This window comes from Alligator sinensis, unplaced genomic scaffold (genome assembly GCF_000455745.1).
Source record: "Alligator sinensis unplaced genomic scaffold, ASM45574v1 scaffold962_1, whole genome shotgun sequence".
Lineage (NCBI taxonomy): Eukaryota > Metazoa > Chordata > Crocodylia > Alligatoridae > Alligator > Alligator sinensis.
This window is the reverse complement of record NW_005842404.1, coordinates 686,689-711,238: the sequence shown is the minus strand read 5'-3', so window position 1 is coordinate 711,238 and position 24,550 is coordinate 686,689. Positions and strand designations below refer to the sequence as shown.

The window sequence follows — 24,550 nt, the reverse complement described above, 5'->3', positions numbered from 1 at the left end:
GCAAGGTAGCTAAAGAAAGCTCTTTGTGTTTTCTAGCTAAATACCACAGAATGAACTTAATAGTGAATGAAATTGAACCACCAAGCAATTCTATGGCATTTTAATTGTCAGTGATTATTTTTCAGAGTCTATATTACTTTGACACATGGGAGCAGTCTAGAGTGCTCGGACTTGTAAATGCTTGTCAACAGTATAGTAGATATGTTGTATTTTGCATCAAGTAAATAAATATTTTATCTGGTTAAAAAGAGAAAGGAAAGCAATGGCACCGTACCGAAATGTGATTAGTTTCAATTAGTGCTTGACGTATATTGAGGTAATCTTTCCTGAAAGGCCTTTGAATTTCCAACTGGAGACTCTTGCCTATTGGCGCACAAACTGATTCTTTTTTTTTTTTTGGAAGATTCTGAGTAACAGTTGCCCTTTCTTCAGAGGACTTGTACATTTTGTTTTTGTTTGAGGTCAGAACCGTTAAAGACTATGTCAAACCAATGACTAGAACATTTTGTACCGAATGTGAGAGCTTAGGGAGCGGGAAGAGATAATCCCATCTACAATTTTAGGGCCTGATGATCTCAACCTCTCCTTAGGTGAGGAGTCCTGTAGAGATCACTGGGACCACTAGCATGAACAGAGATTGCTTGCAGATCAGGACCAAGCTGTGCTTCTGCTTTAATGATATAACAACATGGGCAGTTTATTATATGTTATCAAGTACTTTAAATAGAAGATAAGTCTTAACCTTGTAAGAGGTTAATTGCATAGAAATTTTGCCTTTTTTGTTATATGGACAAACATGAAGCTAAGCTAAGGTCTGGGGCTGGGGGAAATGGCTTTTTAAAAAGGGTGCACAAACAGCAGCATTGACATGCATTACATACACTCTGTCTAGCAGCAGCTCAGAGGAGCACTGTAAATTCATTCATGCACTTTTCAGGAATTATTTGCACAATTGCTCCAATTCCTTGTTTTCCCATATCTCGTGTAGTCCTTTATATGGTGCAGGGTGAGTTTACACTATCAGTCAGAATGCTGGCATTTTACACTGCCCATGTATTTGTTCCTTAGTAATTTAAATGATTAGAGTGTAACCTTACTGGTTTGGTGCTATGTTAGCACCTAGCATAAAGTGGTTCTGGTCCATGAATAGGGCTCCTACATGCCAGAGTGGTGCTAGTGGTAATAGTAATAATCAAAATAATTTATAAAGTCCAAGGCAAGTGACAAATTGAAACCAATGAGTGCATACTACATTAGAAGTACATTGTCCCTTGAGAGGTGGTGTCCACCACCATTGCAGGATTAGGCACAGAGAGCAGAGGTGCTCTGTTATGCTTATAACTGGAGGGTAGATAGTCTTGGTTTATTTTTTCTACTGCTTACAGTGCACTCATTTTGATAGTGCTGGTACAGGGTTAAGAATTCCTGTGTTAGTCAAACGAGAAACTCAAATTTTTTCTGTTCCAGTCAGTATAGGCAGAACTTCACACAAGACAACAGCTGACAAAGACGGCAGCTGCCACAGATGCAAGAAAATACAAGTGTGCAAATACCCCATCTGTTCCCCCCTCCTCTTTTCCTTCTTTGTTGACAACATTACTATTTATTCTACTGAAACCTTATGCAGCTATCACTAACCATCTTCATGAATGTTCAGAACATGCTGAAATACTGGGCTGCCTCCCAATCTCTCACTCTCTCCTTATTTATGTGTCACGGGAGGAAAAAAACCTAGACCGAGACAGGTTGTCCAGGGTCATTTTATTGTAGTCATGCTGATGGCAGCAATTTGTAGCTGAAGCAACTGATTTGTTAACCTTACAGAAAGATTACATTAAATACTGTGTTTACTTCCTTAGAGGTGGTGGTCTGTTTGGGTTTTTTTATTTCCTTCTTTTTTTGTCCTCAGTTAACATTAGTGACTCAGCTGTCACTGATTCTGAAGAGCAGTTAGGGTTATAGACATGATTGGATGAGCTCAAAGAACTCATTCCTACTCAAAATAATTAATATGGTTGGTAGACAGCCTGATACAAAACTGATAGAAAGCTTCACTTAAGTTCAGTAGGCTATGACTCAAATCCACAAAATAAATTAAAAGCCAGTTTGTTTGCATCTCCCACCCCCCATGTTTATCATATTAAATAAGACCTTGATCTGTGGTAGAGTTAAGCATCTATCTAACTTAGCACACTGGGAGTATTCCCATTGAATCCAATGAAACTGCTCACACTCTGTAAAGTTAAGCGCGTGCGCAAGTCTTTTTCAGGATTAGCATCTTATCTTGTGTGTAGATGGATACAGGCTGAATCGGTGTTTAGAGCCCTGTGAACAGAATGATTTTTTTCTGCTCTTGAAAAGACCTGCTAGAGAAAATTCTCTATTGTTTCATATCTTTAATCTTACAGCAGCTATCCTCAGTGAGATACAGTTGCCCGTGTACTTCCAGTAGGAGAGCAATCTTGAAGAGAAAGTACCCCTCTTCATTTCTCCATTTTCAAAAAATCTTGTGTTCCTTGATTGCAAATGTAAAGACAGCCCCATCTGTACTTATATGAGAAGGAAAAACAATGTGTAAAATGTTTGTTTGTTGGTCTTTCTAATATTCTATATATCAGATCGCACTATTGTACTCATGGACAGCTTCGTGCACTTGCATTCTCTGTACAGCATGCCTGTCAGTGAATTCATCAGGGAGGGGGAAAAATCCTGATAATTATTGACCGATCCTCCTTTCTTTCTGGTCTCACCAGTTCAGCTGCTTTTCCAGGGTGCTTGCAACATAAATCTTGTTAATGACAAATCCTATTCTGCCTGTATATTTATGAGGAATGGCATTCATGAAGTTAGTAATGTAGATGTTTAAAAACAAAAGCATGTGCATGCGTGCTCATACACACACTCAGATCATGATACTTGACATTCTCTATTAATGTCTTACCTAGGTCTTGTCTTTGTAGACACTTAACATGCATTATCTTTAAGGTTATGAGTCAGCCCAACTTTATTGTGACCCAAGTCCTCCCAGTAGAGATAGTATGCAAGGCATGAGGTGTGGGCATGGGGCCAAGTTCCCCAAAATACAGAGACTGCTTTAGTTGCAGCAGCAGCCTTGGAGCAGGTGTCCCAGAGACTGGAGGCCATCTGAGAGAACAGACAAATGACATATCCAAAAAAGCAAATGTGTTAATGTCAGCAGGTCCCAGATCATTTTACCTGGGGCATGGGGCTATTTTTTATGAAGAGATTAGATGTTTTGAGCCAGTACCACCTGCATGGAGAAGGTGGTGGTAAGGGACCAATTTGTGGTAAACAGAGAGCAGAAACCAAATGAAGCAAAATGCTGCTACCCAGTTTTACACTAACATTTTACTTGAATGTATTTTGACTACTGCTGTTTGTCTGGCTGTCTGTAGGGATTGTAAACTCTTGCTTTCTGGATGATGGCTGGATTTATCCAGCTATAAGGGTTGGAGTTGGCCTTAGCTTGCTCCCCAAGCAAACCTGTTGAAATCAAGAGATGTTCAAGGGTCAGGATGAATTTGGTCCCAAATTACTCATTATTTTACTTCACTCAGATGATTGAAACATAAAAAGCATAGTCAGCATTAGACTTGTGGAGGTCCTGAGCATAGGCTAGAGCGTGGGCTGCTCCTCCTCCCACCCATGCATTAGATGACGTGGCACTAATGTAGTGCCTTTCATTGCCTGCGGCCTTGGGCAATTACCCCTAAACCTACTCTTCCTATTAATAACGTAAATACTAAGGTACCACTCTAGTTCCAACATCAGCTTGAAAAGAAATGCTTAATGTGTACAGGTTCAAACTTGGAGCTCTCGATGACTCCACTCACCACTTAGCTATTTGGGATTTGGTGTCAGGGCGTGGTGCTAATAATGTGTTGGAAGTATTTAAACATTTTGACGACAACCTAGCTTTCAAGTCAACACTGAACATCTGTGCTTTGTGAATATTTCTATACGAGTTTCTCAAGTTCAGTAAATAGCTAATGAAAATAGACTTTGTTTATCTGTTCGTTTTGCTCCAGTTCTGGGATCTCTTGGGTGGTGGTACTGTCGGCTATTTATAAAACATGGGGATGTTCTGCTTGTTGTATTGGAGGGGTGATTCACTGAAAATGGAACAAGAGTTTACTTTCTGTGGTCTGTCATGAAGTATATTTTACCTCATGCACTTAAAAGAAAAAGTCTAGTTATATCAGTTATACAGTATATAATTCATCAGCATGTCAGATTAAAGTAAAGAACAGTTCCTGAGATGAATCATGTGAGGAATGAGATTGATTTAAATGTCCAGTGCCTCTTCCCCTTTAAATTAGTTTACTCTGCTTAAGGACTTTATCCAGTATAATTAGTGTACCTAAAACTTTTAAGTCTGCAAAAACTCAGAATGCTCAAAACAGTGGGGAGAGTCCACCTGAAGGAAATAGAGCTTCTGCCCATGTATAACTTGTTCTGTCACAGGCTGCAGACAGGGTATAAGTATGTTGAAACTATTCAGCTTTTGTGAATATAGCAGCTGCTTGGTAAGGGGTAAGGTTGTTCCAAAGGATCCTCTCCAGGACTGGTACTCCTGTCTTATAGAACGCATTAATGGCAGGTAGAATAAAGAGTGGATAGGGAAGGAGTGTTGAAATGGGACTGTATCAGTACTGACTTCGCCAATTTTAAGAAGTGCCCTGTTCGCACCATCTGACCTACCAAGAATTTGCAGAAACTAGACATTTTTATAATTTCTTTACAAATATTACACTTAAAACTTGGCTGATATTCTATATGCAATAATTACACATACAGCAATACTTCACCTAGCACATAGATTGAGATGACAGCTTTTTATTTCATAAATGTGTTAATGTTTTAGAGTTCCATTATGTCTCAAAGATATACCAGATCATAAATTTGTTGGTAGTAATATAGGCATCCTCTGGTAAATTTTTATAAAAGGAAGATACCCATTTTTCCAAACTGTCCCATTGACTCACCCATCGCTTCCTAATGTTCACCCTGACCATATTAGCATTATAATATTTCTCTGCCTGTAAATAATTTTTGGTGCAATTCTGCATTCCTCACACATGCATAAATTCCTATAGAAGCTATCAACACTAGTATTACACACACATAAGTACTCATAAAAACTACGCTCCCCTACTTCCTTGCCAGACTGTGTTCCACCCCGCACAAAACAATAACCTGTAAGCTATAACCAGTTATCACTGGGCTTATTGGTTAAACGATTAAACATTTAACCGTTCACATCCCTAATAAAAACAATTAACATTTTTTTTGCTTCTGGAGAGGCCACAGAATCAGATCTCATATAAATGGAAACCTTGAAAATCGGTTTAAGTGATTCCTCAATTTGTTTTCTACCACAGGGCCTGAGAATGTTATAAAGAAGTGCTCCTTTTGCTTCATAAGATGCCATCCAAAATGCATCATATTTTAAAATCCAAATCTATTTTTTAAATCAGATCATCTCCTCTGTTTCAATAATAAACCAATTATGTGCTTTAAATAGCATAGGACAGGGTTCCTGTTCCAGATTAGTCTTCATAATAGAAAAGCCCAGGGCCATACAAGAGGCTGCCTAAAGGCTATTACTAGGAGGACTGTTAGGCCATGCCAGCGGTAAAGGGCCTGTGCAGGCCTGCTGAAAGTTAGTTAGCTGACAACATATCGGATCTCTTTCTCTAATCAGCCATATACTAGTTGTAACTGTCACCAGATTTGGAAGGTAATATTTTCAGCTCAGCACCTCCAATTAATACAGTCTGCCTAGTTAACAATTTGTTGCTGACCTATCATTTCAGAATTAACTTGTTGGTAAACTAAACTCAAGACAGTATTAAACTAGCAGAAATCACAGGCCCTGCAATAGCTTATTCCAAACTGAGCTGATTAATTTTATTCTTTACCTACTATGATACAATAGATCATCATATAGAATAGGTAGTTTAATCATTTTCCAGGCTTAGTGCACTTAAATAAAATGTGTCAATTTACAAGAGGTGGTGTGTATAGCATTGACTCACCTTATGATCTTTCATATAAAATTAACATTGCCAGCTGGGAATTATTATGGATAGTAGCAGCTCTCGCATTTATTTATAAGGGTGTGAAAGAACACCTACAAATTTATCTAAACAGTCAATGTATATAGTAAAAGCCAACTGTTGAGAATAAAAGAAAATAGTTATTTAGCACTTCATTTCCCACAAAAGAATGTGTGAAGGTTTTCTTTTTAATTGATTAAAGGGAATACTTTCTCAAAAAATGAAGAATGATGCTTTGCTTTTAGACCAGTGGTTTTCAGCTTCTGGTCGGCAGAGCTCTGCCGGCCTGCAGACTATGTCTAAGAGGTCTGCAAAAGATGACTGTTATCAAGCAAAAGTACATGAATACCCACACTACAATTCAGAGGGGTCCGCACTTCCGTTTGAAATTTCCAAAAGGGTGTGCGCCTCCATTCAAATTTTTTAGGGATCCACAAATGAAAGAAGATTGAAAACCACTGTTTTAGACTAAAACTATAATGCTTATATGAGGCCTACCCCAACGCCCATTTAAAGCTCTGGGAATTCTTTCTTAAAGTCTAGTTGGCATTCGATTACATTTGTGGTGAACATGTTTTATTAGGGATGTGAACGGTTAAATGTTTAATTATTTAACCAATAAGCCCAGTGATCATTTTTTGCAGGGTGGAGTGCAGTCTAGCAGGGAAGGGGGTGGGGCTGGAGTAGTTTTTATGAGTAGTTAATGTACGTGTAATACTAGCGTTAATTAGTAGTGTATGCGCTTGCTTTTTTGTTGGGGTTGTCTTGAATGGAGAGGGAGAACTGTCAGTTTCCTATTAGAGGTGCTGCTATGCAAACTGATTGTGATGTAATGTCAGAGACCAGCATGATGAAATAAACATTTTAAGTAATATTTTTCAATCAAAAGAAAAAGGTCACATAAGCTAATGGGATTGGTCACATGCAGATATTGATACTATAGCTTACCATATCAACATGTAGTGACCACAGTTTTTTCAGAAATTAGTTTTATTTTGTTTTGAAAATAAACTCATTTTTGTCTCTCTTAGTTGTGGAGAAAGCATTTTTCTGTGACAGCCTGTGCAGTATTGCCTCTCTAACCTTGCCAACAGGCAGATGGAAAGCTCTGAGGGCAGCAAAGTCCTCTTATTCATTGCAGTGAGTTAACTGGTCATTTTAGTAAAAGCACTGAGATTTACTGGAACTGAGGGCAGATTTTAGGACTGTTAGCAGATCCTGAGTGCATCTTTCAGCACACTCATTCTGTGACCTTTGAATGTAGAAGTTAAAAAAGATTGTAACTAAAATCATGAAGTTGGAAGTGTAAGCAAACCAAAAGGCTATTTTAAGAAAAAAGACTTCCTTAAATTTTCTATACCATCCTCAATTCAGCCCACCATGCACAAGGTATTGTAGCGTATAAAACCTTGTTGTAGAGAGGACTTACCAGCAGAAATTTACCAATGGAAAATTCTTCATTCATTTCAATTAAAGATGTAAATAGAACTAAAAATGTTACTCTGTTATGGTAATATATTGTTAGGTTCTGTGTTTTCTATGCATGGAAAACTGTAGCTAAATTCAGTGTCAGCCAAATAAAAGTTCTGCATTGTAGGGAATAAATGTGTTAAATACAGAAGATTTTGTTGAATTCAATGTTCTAATGAATAGTGCATTTGATTGAATAGTGTGATTTTGATTGAATAAAAATACGTCAATGCTTGTCTCTCCATACACTTTCCAATACTGTAGAATTTCCTGTGTGTTGAAGATTCAGTGCCAATGCACACCTAAATGCAACCCTCAGCTGTTGGAGGGTTTTTTTTTTAAAGTTATGATCTAGTTTACACAATAATTAATATCCTATGGCCTTTGTTACACGGATTAGACTTGATTATTGTAATTGGCCCTTCTGGCTTTATGAACTATCAAGCCATAGACGTTTAGGCCCATTGTGCTACAGAAAACATTGCTCTATCATCTTTCCTCCACATTTTGTCTGTTCAGAGAGAACTGGCAACTCTGTTTCTTCCCACCCTGCTGTCTAGGTGTTTTGAAAGATTTCCTTCTGTCCTTCTATACTAAGCAGTGTTGATATTTTTTATAGGATTTTGGTGACTTCTTTATCCACTCAAACCTTGAAGCTGAAGGTAGAGGACTTTGTTAGTCTGCGGTCCTCTTGCTCTGGCTTGAGTCCAATCTGGTACATCGACAGCAAAAAACATGAAGGGTGTGTAGCAGTCAGCGTTGTGGGACCACAGTCCATATGTGTTCCCTCTCCTTGGACCATAACCTTGGTGTGATGGAGAGGCTTGTGTGTTCCAGTGTCCCTCAGAGTTACGTCGTCTGGAGTCTTATACTCCTGGTAGGGTCTCCCCTGGCAAATGGATCTGAGGTGAGGTCCCAGACTAAACATGATCCAAACTCCTGAAGACCCCAACAGTGGAACAGGTGTACTTGAGGACCTGCTGGTTCTCTGTGGCTGTCAAGGCAGATGAGGGCTGCAATGGGATGGAGGTCCCCAGTTGTCTTGGACATCCTTGCCACTGGGTTCAGGGCTCCTTTCTGTCAAACTTGTGTTCCCCACGTTAAAAGATGTCATGCACAGGCCTCTGCCAAGGTTGTTGTCATATCTCCCATAAAATAAGTCCTGCAGTGATAGATGAGTGGCAGTGGTGAGAGGAACAGGGATTTCTGGGAGTCCCTAGTCACAAATCTGCATGTAGCGGCGGTTGTGGAATGGTTGTTTTGCACTTACTGAGACAGAAGTACAATTCAGCAGCTGCAGCTGTGACTATGCAGTCCTCTTTAGGATCCCCTCTGCTCACCCTGAATGTGGAAGGGGTTAGAAACGGTGCCCCAAACATAGACTGTCTCAACGCCCCCTGGCTGGATTGCTGCATCCAGTGGGATCACTCTACTCACAGCCAAAACTAACAAGATAAAGTACTGAAGTTCGCCTCATGGAATGCCTGCACTCCTATGGGCTCCCCGAACAGTGAGTGTCTTGAAAGAAAAATCGCCATAGTAGCTAGAGAACTTGCAAGATGTGACATCGGTATTGCTGCCCTAAGTGAGACCCGCTGGGCAGATGAAGGCCAGCTGAAAGAAGGAGGAGGTGGCTGCACATTTTTTTGGAAAGGAAAGTCACCTGAAGAGAGGTGCATTCACAGGTTTGGCTTTGTCATCAAGAATAAGACTGTCAGCCAGCTTTCACAACTTCCTGTAGGCATTAATGAACACCTTATGACTTTCCATCTCAAGCTCAGTAACAACTAGTATTAGTGAGTATATCCCCACACTTGACAATGAAAAAGTTAACAAGGAACAGTTCTACTGTGCTCTTGACACAGTCCTGACTGCCACTGCCAAGGAAGACAACCTCAGCCTAATGGGTGACTTCAATGCAAGAGTTGGGCGACACTGAACTTTGGAGTGAAACCATTGGGAAAGAGGAGGTGGGAAAAGTCAACTCCAATAGTATCTTCTTCCTTGGCAAATGTGCAGAGCATGACTTGCTTATCACGACTACCATCTTCAGACAGTGACAGATATAAGACCACCTGAAAACATCCACGCTCCAATCAGTGGCATCTTCTTGATTATATTACTGTCAGAGCCCATGATCATACTGTTGTCCATATCACCAAAGTCCTGAGAGGTGCAGATGACTGCTGGACAGATCACCATTTAGTCAGATCAATCATGGACATACAGCTTGCACAACAACATCGTAAATAGCTGAAAGGAATGCCTAACAGATTTCCCATCAAGGCACTCCAAGGCCAAGCTAAATGCAAGGTTCTTCAGCCATGCCTTTCTGAAAGACTCTTTGACCTACCTGACTACATCAAGTACATCCAGGCACATTGGGAGGAACTTAAGAACGTTATTCAGAAGGCATACATTGAATCAGTTGGATATTCCACTTACCTTCACCAAGTTTCGTTTAATGAGAACAGTGAGGAAATCCTAGCAGTTATCCATCAGAAGATGGCTGTGCTCTGCAGCTGGTAAAATGAACCTTACAACTGGCAAAAACAAGAGGCTTACCACTGGCTCAAAGCTGTAGTTCAGAGAAGGCTACAGGACATCAAGAACAAGTGGTGGCAAGTGATAACCATGGAGATCCAGAGTTTCACTGGCCAACATGACATGAGAAGCTTCTTTCAAGCAATAAAAGCCATCCATGGGCCACGTTCCAATGGCCCAGCCCCTTTGCAATCCCAGGATGGCTCCACCCTTCTCATAGACAATGTATCTATCAAGCAATGCTGGAAGGAGCATTTTGAGACTCTACTCAACTGTGAATCTGAGATCTCAGCTGCTACCATCGAGTCTATCCCTCAATGTCCAGTAATAAAACCTTTTGCTGATCCCCCATCCTTTAAGGAAGTCTGGCATGCCATCACTCAAACCAAGAACAATAAGATGCCAGGCCCTGATGGCATCCCTGCAGAGGTCTTCAAAGCTGGTGGAACAGCATTAGCACAAAAATTTCACCAACTTCTCAAAATATGGGTTAACAAAGAAACTCCACCTGACTTAAAGAATGTCAACATTGTTACCATTTTCAAGAAAGGGGACAAGTCAGTGTGTGAGACCTACCAAGGCATTGCCCTCCTCTCCATTGCCAGGAAGATTCTTACTTGCATCCTTCTGATCGCCTCCTCCCCCTTGCCGAAGATGTCCTTCCAGAATCCCAGTGTGGCTTTAACCAATGGTCACCAACCAGTGGATCTCAATCCACTGGTAGATCTTGAAGCCTCTTGGAGTCAATCCGAGGCTGGGGTGGGGAGCTGAGTGCCTGCATGTATGTATGCATGCACCCCAGCCCAGCAGGTCAGTCTATGGGAGAGGGAAGGGGCCGGGGCTAGATCAAGGCCCCTGTGGTGAGGGATAGTATCGCAGAGGCAGGAGCAGGGTTAAGTTGAGTGGGGCCCCGACTGGGTGGGACTTACCTGCTGGGTAGGCATGCCCCCCCTCCCCCCCCCATTTTTCTCCCTCTGCTTTGATCCCACCTTCCCTCCCCACAGATTTACCTGCTGGGTGGAGGGGGTTGGGGGGCAGTAGTGCACAGTAGATCAAATGGCAAAGGTAGTCTCCTTCTTCAAAAAGGTTGGAGACCACTGCTTTAGGCCATCACAGGGTGCCACGACATGATTTTTGTTGCACGACAGATCCAGGAAAAGTGTAGAGAGCAACACAAGAAGCTGTTTATGGCATTCATTGACCTAACCAAGGCCTTTGACTCCATCAGTTATGAAGCCTTATGGAAGGTGCTGGTCTTATGGAACATGCTAGGTTTGGTTGTCCACTGAAGTTCATCAGTGTCCTAGGGCTACTCCATGACAGGATGACTGCCACAGCCCTTTGCAATGGATCAGAGACAGACCCATTTACCATCCATACTGGTGTCAAGTAGAGCTGCATCATCACCCCAACCCTCTTCTCCATCTGTCTTGCTGTGATTTTGATTCTTATCCATGACCGCCTTCCTCCCAGAATTTCGGTTGAGTATTGAATGGACAGTCAGCTTTTCAACCTGTGGTGCCTTCACAGCAAAATGAAAGTTACCAAGATTGGCATCACCAACCTTCAATACGCTGACACCTGTTATCCTCGGGCACACTGCACCCATCCTGCAGTCCACCCTTGACATTTTCTCAGTTGCCTATCACAGCCTAGGGCTCTCCCTTAACATTGGGAAGACCGAGGTGCTCCATCATCTTGCCCTAGCACAAGCTATCCCCTCCCCCCCACCCCATTACCGTTGGTGGAGAATCCCTGGAAAACGTTGAGCATTTTCCATATCTTGGCAGTCACCTCCCCCAGTCAAGTCAGTCTTGATGTAGAAACCGAACATAGGATTCACTGTGCCAGCATATCCTTTGGAAAGCTGCTTTGCCGTGTCTTTGCTGACCAAGATCTGCAGATGGAAGCTAAGATCTTGGTCTACAATGCAGCAGTTATCCCCATGCTTCTCTATGGGTGAGATGTGCGTGACATATCAAAGCCATCTTAAGTGCCTGGAATGGTTCCATCAGCATTGCCTCAGGAAGATCCTTCACATTAGATGGGAAGACCACTGCACTAATGCCAGCATTCCCTCTGCAGCTAACATAACCAGCATTGAGGCAAAGATCATGCAACTTCAACTCTGCTGGGCTGGCCACTGTGTGCACACATGGTTGACACTCATCTTTCGAAGCAAGTCCTCTTCTCTCAACTTAGTCATGGTACAAGGACCTGTGGAGGTAAGTGGAAATGCCACAACCTTACAAGGTAGGAAGTGCTAGCTGGTAACAGGTCTCAAGAGCACCGCACCATATATCAAGCTACAGCCCACTTCAAAGAGAATTGTCTTGCTAAGGGCTGAAAAATGGCAGAGGAGAAAGGAAAGCGCGCAACATCCTGGTCAGCAGTTTTGCATTCCTCAAAACTGGTGCCCTGGGGCCAGGGGTGGCAGGAGAGCTGAGCCCAAGCTGACAGGACAACTCGCAGGGGCTCTGCCTGCCGCAGGCTCTTTGCACCCCAAGGCCTCATAACCTGTTGCTGTTGCTGGTGGCAGGGGCTGTGGGCACCCACACTTCCCATACACACCCCACACCCCCTCACACACCACAACCACCCTCTCCCTCCACACATGCTACAACCCTCTCAGCCATCCTGCTCCCCACACATTCACAGCTCCCCCATAAACCCCATACCCACCCACACCCCACATATCCACACACACCCCTACATGCTCCCCCACCCCACATACCCACACCCCCCAAACCCCATTCACACCCTCACACCTATGTACCCCCACAAACCCCACACACACATCCCACACTCTCAACCACACCCCACATACACACATACCCACACACCCACAGCCCTCCACAAACCTATCCCCACCCACCCATACTCCCCATACTCCCCCTATAATATACAAGAATAAGACTTCACTTTAAGCTATTATACAATCACCTCTACGTACACTAAGCAAACACATGTAAATAAGGGCAAAATATTTTTTAAAATCAAATTAATGAATGTTGTAGTAGACGTTTGATTTTTAGAATATAATTAGTTATTTTTCTGGTTCCAAGTTGGCAAACCCCCTTGCTGAAAGGGGCACTTCTGGGGGCAAGGGAAGGGACTTCTGGTGGCAAATGTCAGGGGTTAGGGGGTGGGACTTCCAGTCCCAGGACGGCAACCAGGGGGTGGGGCACCTGTCAAGGGGTGAGGCTACCCATGCAGCCCTTGACAGCTTGCCAAAACTGGGTAAGCGGCCCTCCAGCTGAACTAATTGTCTGCCCCTGGTCTCAGAGGTTCTTGGCTTTGTTGTAGTGTTATGTTTCATTTTCAGTTTGTTTCAGTTGTAGGTCTTTAGGTTTAATTCCATTTCTAAAAAATAGTAATGTGACTTTCATTGTCTTAGCAATTGTCTCTAATACCCTTTAAAAAGTGCATTGTTGTGCTTTGATATCATAGTTGTGCTTTGTAAGATTAATCTTTAAAGCACATTTTTAGACTCATTGTTTAAAATTAATATTGTGTTCTTGGAGTATTCAAATCATGGCAGAGAGCTTACAGAAGTGAATGGATAAGACTCATGTCATTGAGGAGCCACCCTTGGTGGCTCCTGATTGTTCTGGCTGTTTCTGAATTGCTAATATCTGGTTAACATGGAAGGAAAAATCCAGAATAGAGATATAAGAATGTGCATTGGAAACAGATTCTTTATTTTTATTATGGTTTTACGTACTAAAGCGTGTGTATGCGGGGGTGGGGGTATGTGTTTACACACCACACACACAGTCTTACAGTATTAACAGGATTCGATGGAAGTGCTCTGCCAAAAGAAGAAAAAAACCTGCTGAGAGTTGCTTCCAATGTCCAATGTGTGCCGGAAGCCCAGGTTTGGCTGTGGGGAATGGAATGTTCTCTGTAGTCCTCCAAGAACAAAAACAGCTGGGAAACAGGCTACCGAGACAGCTTCTCACTTTGAAAAAAATAAACAAACGCCATGCAGCCAGTGCTGTCTTTTTATGAAGTTCATTTCACTTTTCCACACACTCTGTCTGTTTTTTCAGGGTGAGAGGTTGTTTCTGCTTCCCCCTCTCCCTCCTTCCCAACTTCTTTCTAGTCTGTCTCTAAAATTACATTATTTTGATGATCGACATTCACTTCAATCCTTCCACCCGCCCTCGCACCCAGTGGAAAAAAGTAAACTGCGACCAGCATGCTCTCCCAGAAGCAAAACAAATGTTAGTTATTAGAGTCCTGTGGTCAGTGGATGACTGTCTGTGAAATAACTGGAAATTTTGCTCCTAACTGGAAGTGTGATGTGTTCAGCCAATTCCCAGACAGTATATATTTTCAACAAGGTTTGTTTTTTTGTTAGTGTAATAGTTTAAAACATCAGTCTTTTTGTAAAGAGGCAAGCAGCAATTGTTAATTTATATTTAACAAGGATAAATATATATTATAAATATATATTATAAATGTTATATATATTTAACAATCCCACTTAATTTTTGAAAATAACCTCTTACTGTTTGGAAGTGCATGTACAGTAGAAAAAGCACTTGTAACTCACTCAAAACATGGCTTTATGAAATGTCATATATACATATATGGCGTTTCATAAAGCCATGTTTTGAGTGAGTTACCAAGTGCTTTTTCTACTGTACATGCACTTCCAAACAGTAAGAGGTTATTTTTAAAAATTAAGTGGGACAGAAAAACTTCCTAGAAATTTCGTGCATATTCATGGATTTGTTTGCTCTGCCCTATCAAACACCTCTATCGCAAGATGGCACAGTTGGAGATCCACAGTGTGGGGCAGACAAGGTCTGCATTTAATATTTTTCTGAGACTAACAGATTTCAATGTGTAAATCTTCAGTTAATATTGCTCCACTCAGCCTTAATATTCCTCAGTGCTTTATATTTTACCTAAGAATTGGGAAAAGTTGCATTCAGGGGAGAAGGCTAATTGCAATAAAAGAGTTCTTTTGGCTCCTCTGCTAAAACTAAGGTCAGAATCACTTCTCCTTTGAGAAGTGAATAATAAGAGAGTTCCACAAAATAAATCTTTCAGTTTGGTCGGCTTTTTCCCTTCCTGTGGGGTTTTTTTTGTTTTTTTTCCTGCTGGCTCATATACCAGTAGTTGGGTCACCCAAGTGCCTGGGACTGGCAGAGATGTGTATGTGTCACTGCACTTTTTCTCTTTTCAGAATGTTGTTAGCTATGTATAATGATAGAGTGACCATAATATTTTTATGGAAATCTGGGACCCTGACCCTTTACCACCCACCCCCTGGCGGATCCATGCCCCAGGCAGGAGGAGCAGTGCCCAGCTCACTCCTTACCTCCAGCTGCTGCTTAGGAGGAGCCAGGCTGAGCAGTGCAGGTGGTGTGGTGCCAATCTAGGACTTTTGTTTTCATTTTCACCAACCAGGTGGGCCACCGGGATGGCCTACAATATCCAGGACCGTCCTGGCTAAAACTGGGATGTATGGTCACCCTACATAATGAGCCTTTGCTCACTTTTGTGCCAGCTATGTTCTGTCTCTGCTGGCTCTTGAGTTTTTTGTTGTAATTCACACAGAAGTTGCCTTAATAAATTTACAGATAACATCAAAGATTGACCCTAGCAAATGAATCCATATCAAAAAGTTCAGTGTGTATAAGCAAGCGTGTGCATTTCATGCAGACCCAGGGGTTCATGGTGATCTTTTTAACTTTAACCATTTAAGACGGTTTTACCCAATTCACCTAGCCTTCGCCTAGGGGCTGGTTTGTGAGCCAGATCTGGATGATGGAGCCATGTCATCTGGCCCATGGGCCTGGAATTTGGCAGTGGCAGCAGTAAATGCTGTGGTTCCTTGAGCCACACGGCCGCCACGCCACCCACCATCAAATATTCTGCCCCATAAACAGTCCCACCAGCCAGATGACAGCTCTGTGCTGTGGCTCCAGCTTGTGAGGTCCCCCTTTAATACTGCCACTGCTCTCCATGCCGCCATATTTCCAGAACCTTGGGAAGACCCATGGGCTCTGTGGGCTGGATCTAACCAGCAGGCTGTATTTTGGTGATCCCTGAGTTAGGTAAACTTCAGTACAAACAAAAATACATCATACTTAACAAGAAACAGGAAATAAAAATACCACTTGTGTGCAATACAGTTGAGTTAAGGTTGAGAGAGAAAGCATGACTTCTTAAACTTCTCCTGTCTGAGTACTTGGATTCTCTGCTTCTATAATGTATTAACACCAATTACTACATAGCATTTCCCTGCTTTTCTGAAAAGAAAATAAAAGAAAGTGACAGGAAGGATGGGAAAGTTCTGTGGATATTTAAAGTACTTCATTCAGAGCAACACTGCAGACCTGGGAAGCTAAAAAAAGGGCAATTCATCGAGATTCTTATTCAATACATCCTTCAAAAATACCCACCAAAAGAAAACAAGATGTTCTAATACACTTGAGCAAAATTGGTAACTTTGGCAAAATTGGCAAAAAGCGTTATTTTAAAAGCATTCTTTTCCCACTTGAACTGGTTGCTTTCTCCCCACCCTCTTCTCCAGTCTCACTGAGGGAAACAAACATCTGGGACTTTTGTGTGTGCGCTTCATTGTATGAGGCACCAATTCTGATTAGGATATATGCACAGTGGGTGTTGAATTTTTCATGTTCACGTATTTCAAAGATGACTAGGTGGATTTTGCTCGTAAGTTAAAAAAAAAATCAATGTCAAGCTGGGGCCAAGAACAGAAATACTCATCCCAGATGGTTTTGTTTGAGAAAATTAAGAGAAGGGGGAGTTATGTTGGAGGATGGTATTCTACCAACTAATGGTGTTCAGAAATAAGGCTGGCATTCAATATCCACATGCCAACGCAGATGCGGCAAACTGAAATTGCTTTCACCATTTCTTTGCTAAGGTATTAGATCTTAGGCTCTTATTAGATCTTATGCTGGGCCTTTATGCTAAGCTATTAGATCTATAAGAATATATGCCTTCCTGCAGATATTCCTGCTAAATTCCCATCACCCAAATTTGTACAGTAAAGCTCCTGCTTTAAAATATTTCAATAAAGTATACAGCAGATTATTAACCTTCCAAAACTAGCATTTATGGGCTAGTTAGATAGTGTTGCTTTTTGTCTCACTACCAAGTGCATCTATTCTTAAAATTAACTACTGCTTTAGATTCGTAGATGGGATTTTACAGTTTACCAATCTGTAAATGAAATAATGAATTAACTGCCATAAAATACTAGACTGACTACAGACCAGCATGTAACTTGGACTCGGCGTTCACCAGCTGCACCTCATTTTACTAATCTCTAGGCTTTTTTTTTAAGCAGAGGCATTTAAGAGTTAAGTTACACAACTCGCTTTTTATTTTTAAAGTGAGTGGATTCCTTGTTGCGTTGTTGAGAATGATAAATTGATACCACATGTTGCTTCCAGACAAAAAAGTCTCTGTATTCCAGGGGAAGCACTTGCAGCTGGTGTCTGAGTTAATGGATGGGCTTCGCAAGGTAAACACAGTTTGGAAGAGTCTGAAACAAACCCAGGGTAGGAGGGGCTGGGAAATTCTTACATTTTTAAAGACTTAGGGGTCTGCCAGCTTCGCTTGACCCTGATGGAACATTCAAATACTTTTTAATTGTGAGCTTTTATGAAAAAGAGAAATTAAGCATCTATGTCAAATCTAGTCCATAAGGTCTTAGTGGTGACAAAATGCACTACTGTGTCAACTGATCTGTCTGTAATCCTGTCCGAATGTTGAAAGAAATGGGTTATCAGGATATGATAGGCACATTTGTTCTCTTGAGCAGAATTTGGCTGATTCTTTCAAGGACAACTACTTTAAAAAATGCCATGCAGTGGATAAATCCTTGTCTACTGGACATGAAGTTCACTGCTCTGAAGTCTATAAAAAGTATTACCTCTATCAGTGATAATGATCTGTCCTCTGATTATTTGCCAGCAAACAGATGTATGCTGATGGACTGTTGTCTGGCACACAAGTGTTTGGTCCTTTTCACACACACGAGAGATTGTATAAGAAAGTTGAAGATGCAAATGTGCCAGGAAAGCAAGCAAGTATATGATGAAGGATCCAGAAGAAAGGGATTGGCCTACTAACCCCTGCTCCTCTAACTCCCACAAGACAAATGTCAGGCCCCAAGCATTTTTTCCTACCCCTGTGGTCTACCTCCATCAGACTTCTCCTGCCAGGAGTGGTCTGTGATAGGTCTTTTCCAGGATTCTTTACTCATATGCTACCGCAAGTCACATTTGCACGTGTTCCCCAATACCAAGTTACAAAAGCACCATTGTCATAGCTTTAAAGCTTCTCATTGTATTTAGGCATGGACAAATTTGTTACATGTCTTAATGGCCTAATTCTACCCCTAGTCAAGTCAAAGGCAAAACTCCCACTGATTCAAATACGAGCAGGTTCCTTTTGTATTTTTGTGTTTTCTTGAGTTTTTATTTTTCCTTTGTGGTTTGTCACAGTAGTAGTATGCATCTTTAATGCAGATTCTGGTGGGTGAATATTTTCCAGACTTTTTAACATTTTAATCTAGTTATACAACTACATAAACCAGGTCTCAAATGGGGTTGTTTCTGCTTAGTTTACAGTCTGATAGTCCAGTCCTGGCAGCCTATTGTGTGAATAGTCAGTCCTGTTGTATGTCAGTGGCAAGATAGGGCTTTAGTTGACTTGGATAGATACAATAGATGTGACAGTGCTTCCAGCACCGGGAAGCAAATACATTATTGGGGAAGTTAATATGGACAGGTTACACAAAAGCATTGTATTTTAAGGAAATACTTGATGGGAGAGTGTGAATTGGGGAGAAAGAACTCTGATGGACAGTAAATGTGCTAAAAGAAAACACTCTTTTACAGAAATCGGTGAAGAAAGACTTTAGCTGGTGGGCAAAGGGCATTTTGTGTAACAGAAGATGGACACAAACTTTTCTATAAGCACCCATTTTTATTAAAAATGATTGTTATATCCTTTCATTATGTGTAATACAAGATTCTGATTGGAAGATTACCACTAACTTCCATGCACAGAGCACCTTGTCCTAGAAGATGCTAGGCCTGTCAACTCTGTGAAGTCAGCACAAGTTGAGGCACTGAGCTCTTCGGATTTTTAGGGGAAATACCTATGATAAGGTTATAGCTGGCAGAAATAAGTCTTTCTGCCAGCAGATGACAGGTTGCTTTTGTATTGAAAATCGTTGGCTGTTGCCATTTTGGGCAATTTATTTTTGTGTTTTAAGGTATACAGTCTGCCATTCTTTTATCAATGCCAGTTTTTCTTTGTTGGTTTCTGTAAGAAGACTGTATTCTTTTGCATAAATATTTGCTAGCTTTGCATGTATAGATTGTGTGCCTAGTCTTAGTTGTCTTCTTATTGCAGTGGCTTGTAATGATGCATAGTTTTTTCTTTTACTGTGTACAGCTAGACTTGGTCAAGCAAATGGACCCATGTCATAAATGCTCTTCTGTGCAAAGCACCACTGAGGTCAACATGGCATGAGCATAAGAGCTCACCCACCTATGTCCAGTTTAGGATCAGAACCTCCAGTAGGACATTTTTGTCCCATTTAAAAAATTCAAATAACTTATTTAAAAGGTCTGTGAGGGTGACCCCAGGGTTTATGGGATGTGGTTAATACCAGTTAAAACAGATTCTTGCCAGACTCAAAATATGACTAGAAGCTCATTAATTTAATAATAAAAATTAATTCCTGACTAGCCTGAGGAACTGTTACACTGAGAATCAAACCAAATTATCTTGTTTTTTTAGTATTGTTCTTTGACAGTATTTGAGTTAATAACAGAGACACTGACACAAATTTCACTGTAGTATCATTGTAAAGTCTTGTTTGCAACGCTGTGCAGGGTTTGTTTTTTTTTCAAGGCTGTTCCGAGATGTAATTGAATTTAATTTTTTTCTTTTCATTAGAAGACAGTCAAGAATGTGTCTGGGGCCCATGCGTGCAAAGAAGTTAGGGGTGTTGTTCATTACTGAACCTGACCAAAACCACAGCACTGGAAAAAAAAAAAAAGATTTATGCTTAAAGGAACAGAGAAAAAAAATCAGCTGGGCTGTATTTCTTCACACACCCAGCATGTCTTCAGTTCATTTACGTCAAACATCCTTCTATGCTAATGGCATGAATGCCAAGATGTTTATGAATAATTGTTGGTTGCGAGCGTTCCTTGTCCATTTGAAACTGGAATCCCTTAAGCACTTAGTAAATGGAAAACACTCACTGGGCTTGTTTGATTACACTGAAATCCTGTTGACTTTCTGTTTTTAAAACATGCTGGTGGAACACATGTATTTGTATCTTCCACATAGATACAGCTGACATTTGCCAGTATTTTAGGGGAAAAAAAAACTTTGTGACTTTTTAAACTTGTTCCTATTTAACATACAGCATTAGTACAACTGTATTGCCAAGATAATATGGCATAGCTCCAAAATTCTTTAGCTTACAGATAGAAACAAAAAGCCTAGAAAACCTTTTGCAGACAAATGCTTCTTCCTAGTCCTTTTTTTTCAGCTGTAGGTCAAGCCCAGATCTCAGTCTCATTTACACTGGTGTGAATTTAGAGCAGTTTTACAAATGTTACCAGGGACTGGTTGTTTTCTGTCCATCTTAGATTTTTTTTGTATGGGCATTGATCACCATAGCATGAGTTCACAAAGTTTTTTGAGAACACGTGCACCTTGTCCATTGGCGCATAGTCAGAGTTCTGTTTTTCATTCCCTGTGGACAGTTATCTTTGGCATCTGACTAGATTTTGGCTTTACTTGACTTTTTAAGGGGACAGTCCTGCTGTTCTAATGATTTTATAGTGGATGAATACCCAACAATTTAAGGAGATCAGAAAGATGTTGTGGGTGTCGAAGCAACAGAGCAGGTACAGTGCAGACATAATTCAGATGCCACCAATAGAATGAAACAGTACACTCCACCTCCAGGGTGCAGCTTCTGTGGGAGGACCAGGGGTAGCAATTGCCATCTGCACAGAAGTCTAATAAGGCATATATAATGTTGCATTGCAGTGAAGAATACAGAAGCTCTCACATATGCTGCAGTGAAAGGCCCAGCCTTTTGACTTGTTTTAGTTAAGTGGTTGCAGTCCTTATTTCAAGGAAGTTGGGACAGGAGTTAGGCCTCTGCTGCATGTAGATTAAATGAGCAGTAAGTGGCCAATATCCCCCACCACACATACATTCTTCCCCCTTCCGCTTCCCGCAGCAGGGAGGGCAGAGAAGTGGCATGCAGTGGAGGAACAACTGGAGGTTTGCTGCTGTGATGAGGGACATGTCAGCCCTCTTTTTTGCTGCCAGTAGGCATAGTGAGCCACCAAAAAAACACTAGTTGTCAGTGGCAAAAAGCAGACATCTCCCCCCTTACAGCAGTGAACCCCCATCCAATACTCCACTACACATTGCAGCTACTTCCCTGCCTTTCTTGCTTCTGGAGCCAGAGATAGAGCAGGGAAGGTCCAGAGTATATGTGTGCACATATGGAGAAATGGGATATGGGAGGGTGAGTCACTCCTCAGCTCCATTCTGGTGTCCCTTTCCTCCTTGGACAGTACCTGGGACTAGTGCCCTACTTATCCATCCGTTTTTACACTACTGGCCTCCAGGGTGTTTTATTTGGTCAACAGAAGGAAGAAGTGCCAGTCCACCAGCCGTCAGTGGCTGGGGCTTGGGGTTCTGTGTTTTTGTTTTTCTTCTTGCAGTTGAATGATTTAAGGGGAGCTTCCTACCACATTTGAGAGCTAAAATCTGGGCAGTTTGCATCCCCTGCCTGACCAGTTCAAAGCATTGGAGTGGCTCAGGGTTTTTATCTGTTCCTTGGGCTTCATTTACTGTTGGTTTTGCATGATGGAGAGTAGACTAGCAGAGGGTATGGTGCCTGTCTTGACCACTTGTTTCATTCTTTTTCCACAGAACTCAATCCGGCATAACCTATCACTTCATAGTCGATTCATCAGGGTGCAGAATGAAGGAACCGGGAAAAGCTCTTGGTGGATGATCAACCCAGATGGTGGGAAAGGAGGGAAGGCCCCAAGGAGACGTGCTGTTTCCATGGACAATAGCAACAAGTACACTAAGAGCAGGGGGCGAGCAGCTAAGAAGAAGGCAACCCAACAAGCCGCACAAGAAGTGAGTGATGACAGCCCTTCTCAGCTTTCCAAGTGGCCAGGGAGCCCAACATCCCGTAGCAGCGATGAGTTGGATGCCTGGACAGATTTTCGATCTCGTACAAATTCAAATGCCAGTACGATAAGTGGCCGCTTGTCACCCATATTGGCAAGTACTGAACTGGATGATGTTCAGGATGATGATGCTCCACTGTCCCCAATGCTGTACAATAGTCCATCAAGCTTGTCCCCATCAGTAAATAAGCCGTGTACAGTTGAGTTGCCTCGGCTAACCGATATGGCAGGCACAATGAACTTAAACGATGGACTGACGGATAATCTCATGGATGATCTTTTGGATAATATAACGCTCCCCTCTTCCCAGCAGTCACCTTCTGGGGGGCTGATGCAAAGAAGCTCAAGTTTTCCGTATGGCTCCAAAGGTTCGGGTCTTGGTTCTCCATCCAGTAGTTTCAACAATGCTGTGTTTGGACCATCCTCTCTGAATTCCCTCCGCCAGTCTCCCATGCAAACTATACAAGAGAACAAGCAAGCTACCTTTTCCTCCATTTCTCATTACAACAACCAGACGCTTCAGGACCTGCTGGCATCTGATTCGCCTAGTCACAGTGATGTCATGATGACGCAGTCGGATCCGCTCATGTCACAAGCCAGCACTGCTGTGTCTGCCCAAAACTCACGCAGGAATATAATGCTTCGTAATGACCCAATGATGTCATTTGCTGCTCAGTCCAGCCAGGGAAGTTTGGTCAGTCAAAACCTGCTCCACCACCAGCATCCATCTCCGAATTCTCCTCTTAGTGGCAGCCGTGCCTTGTCGAATTCAGTCAGTAACATGGGCTTAAATGACACGAACAGCTTGGGGTCAGCCAAACACCAGCAGCAGTCACCTGTCAATCAGTCTATGCAAACACTTTCTGATTCACTCTCAGGCTCTTCTTTGTATTCTGCTGGTGTGAACCTTCCAGTCATGGGACATGATAAATTCCCAAGTGATTTGGACCTGGATATTTTCAATGGGAGCTTGGAATGTGACATGGAGTCCATTATCCGCAGTGAGCTCATGGATGCAGACGGGTTGGATTTTAATTTTGATTCCCTCATCTCAGCTCAGAACGTTGTCACTCTAAATGTGGGGAACTTCACTGGTGCTAAACAGGCTTCATCACAGAGTTGGGTGCCTGGCTGAAGGACTGCTGGGAACAGAGGAAATGGGCAAAGCAGGTCAGTACCTTGTATAGAAGTAAAATACTAATCTCTTACTTTTTATTGGCAGTCATGCTGAGAAGTTGATAGTTCATATGCATTAATAATGTTAGTATGCTCTGTGGTGAACTTGGAGCCAATTTCTATTTCACCTATTAGGTATCTAAGAGGACTTAGTTGCCTAAATGCAACTCTATTCCACCCTGTTCAAGTCCTGAAAATCCATTAATGCATCTACTTTTATAATGAGTAATCATACCATTAAGATTTAGTCACAAAAAAAGTTGCAAGGAGGAAGACCCACCCACCTTATATATTCAGTGTTTTTCAGGAACTCATGGTGGAATACCATCACACTTAAGATTGCACTTAGGTACCAAAGCTCATATTCCATGTCCTCTGTCATTACAGCCCAATCCTGTAGTCTTTCCCGCACATGTTTTCTTTTAACGTCATTAGGAGTTCCCTACAGAACATCATCAGGCTTGGCCTGTCACATAATTTATTTTTAGCTATTACCCTCTTCACGACTTTTTGACCTTTCTAGTTTTGTGGATTTCTCAGCACTACTTTTTTATAAGGAGGGTGAGATCTGTATTTGTAAATCTTGCTCCTGGCATCTGTGATCCTTCTTACTCCCCCATATTGTTTGGGCTTTCATCTTGGCCCATCCATCCAGCTTCTGACACATCCATATTCACTGGATCATAGCATGTGTTCTCCCAAATGGCCCTATTTCCCTTTTTAATTTATTATTAGAAGAGGATTGGTAATCCATAGTTTCATAGTAGTTTCATAGTTGGTAGGGTCGGAAGAGACCTGACCACATCATCAAGTCCGGCCCCCTGCCATGGGCAGGAAAGAATGCTGGGGTCAAGGGCCCCCGTCTAGGTGATTATCTAGCCTCCTTTTGAAGACCCCCAGGGTAGGAGCCAGCACCACTTTCCTTGGAAGTTGGTTCCAGATCCTAGCCGCCCTGACTGTGAAGTAGTGCCTCCTGATGTCTAGCCTGAACCTCCTCTCAATCAACTTGTGGCCGTTATTCCTTGTTACTCCCAGTAGTGC

At 41.9% G+C, this 24,550-nt stretch overlaps 1 protein-coding gene across 7 annotated transcripts in view; it reads left to right on the top strand.

Annotated features, from left to right (window-relative positions):
* FOXO3 (forkhead box O3) overlaps positions 1-24,550 on the top strand; it is a 141,237-nt gene that overhangs the window by 91,024 nt on the left and 25,663 nt on the right. For all 7 annotated transcript variants that reach the window (XM_025211400.1, XM_025211399.1, XM_025211397.1 and 4 more), the window contains exon 2: positions 22,065-23,503. In XM_025211400.1, the coding sequence (XP_025067185.1) occupies positions 22,065-23,468 (1,404 nt within the window). In that variant the 3' untranslated portion in view covers positions 23,469-23,503. The remainder of the gene's footprint in view (positions 1-22,064; positions 23,504-24,550) is intronic.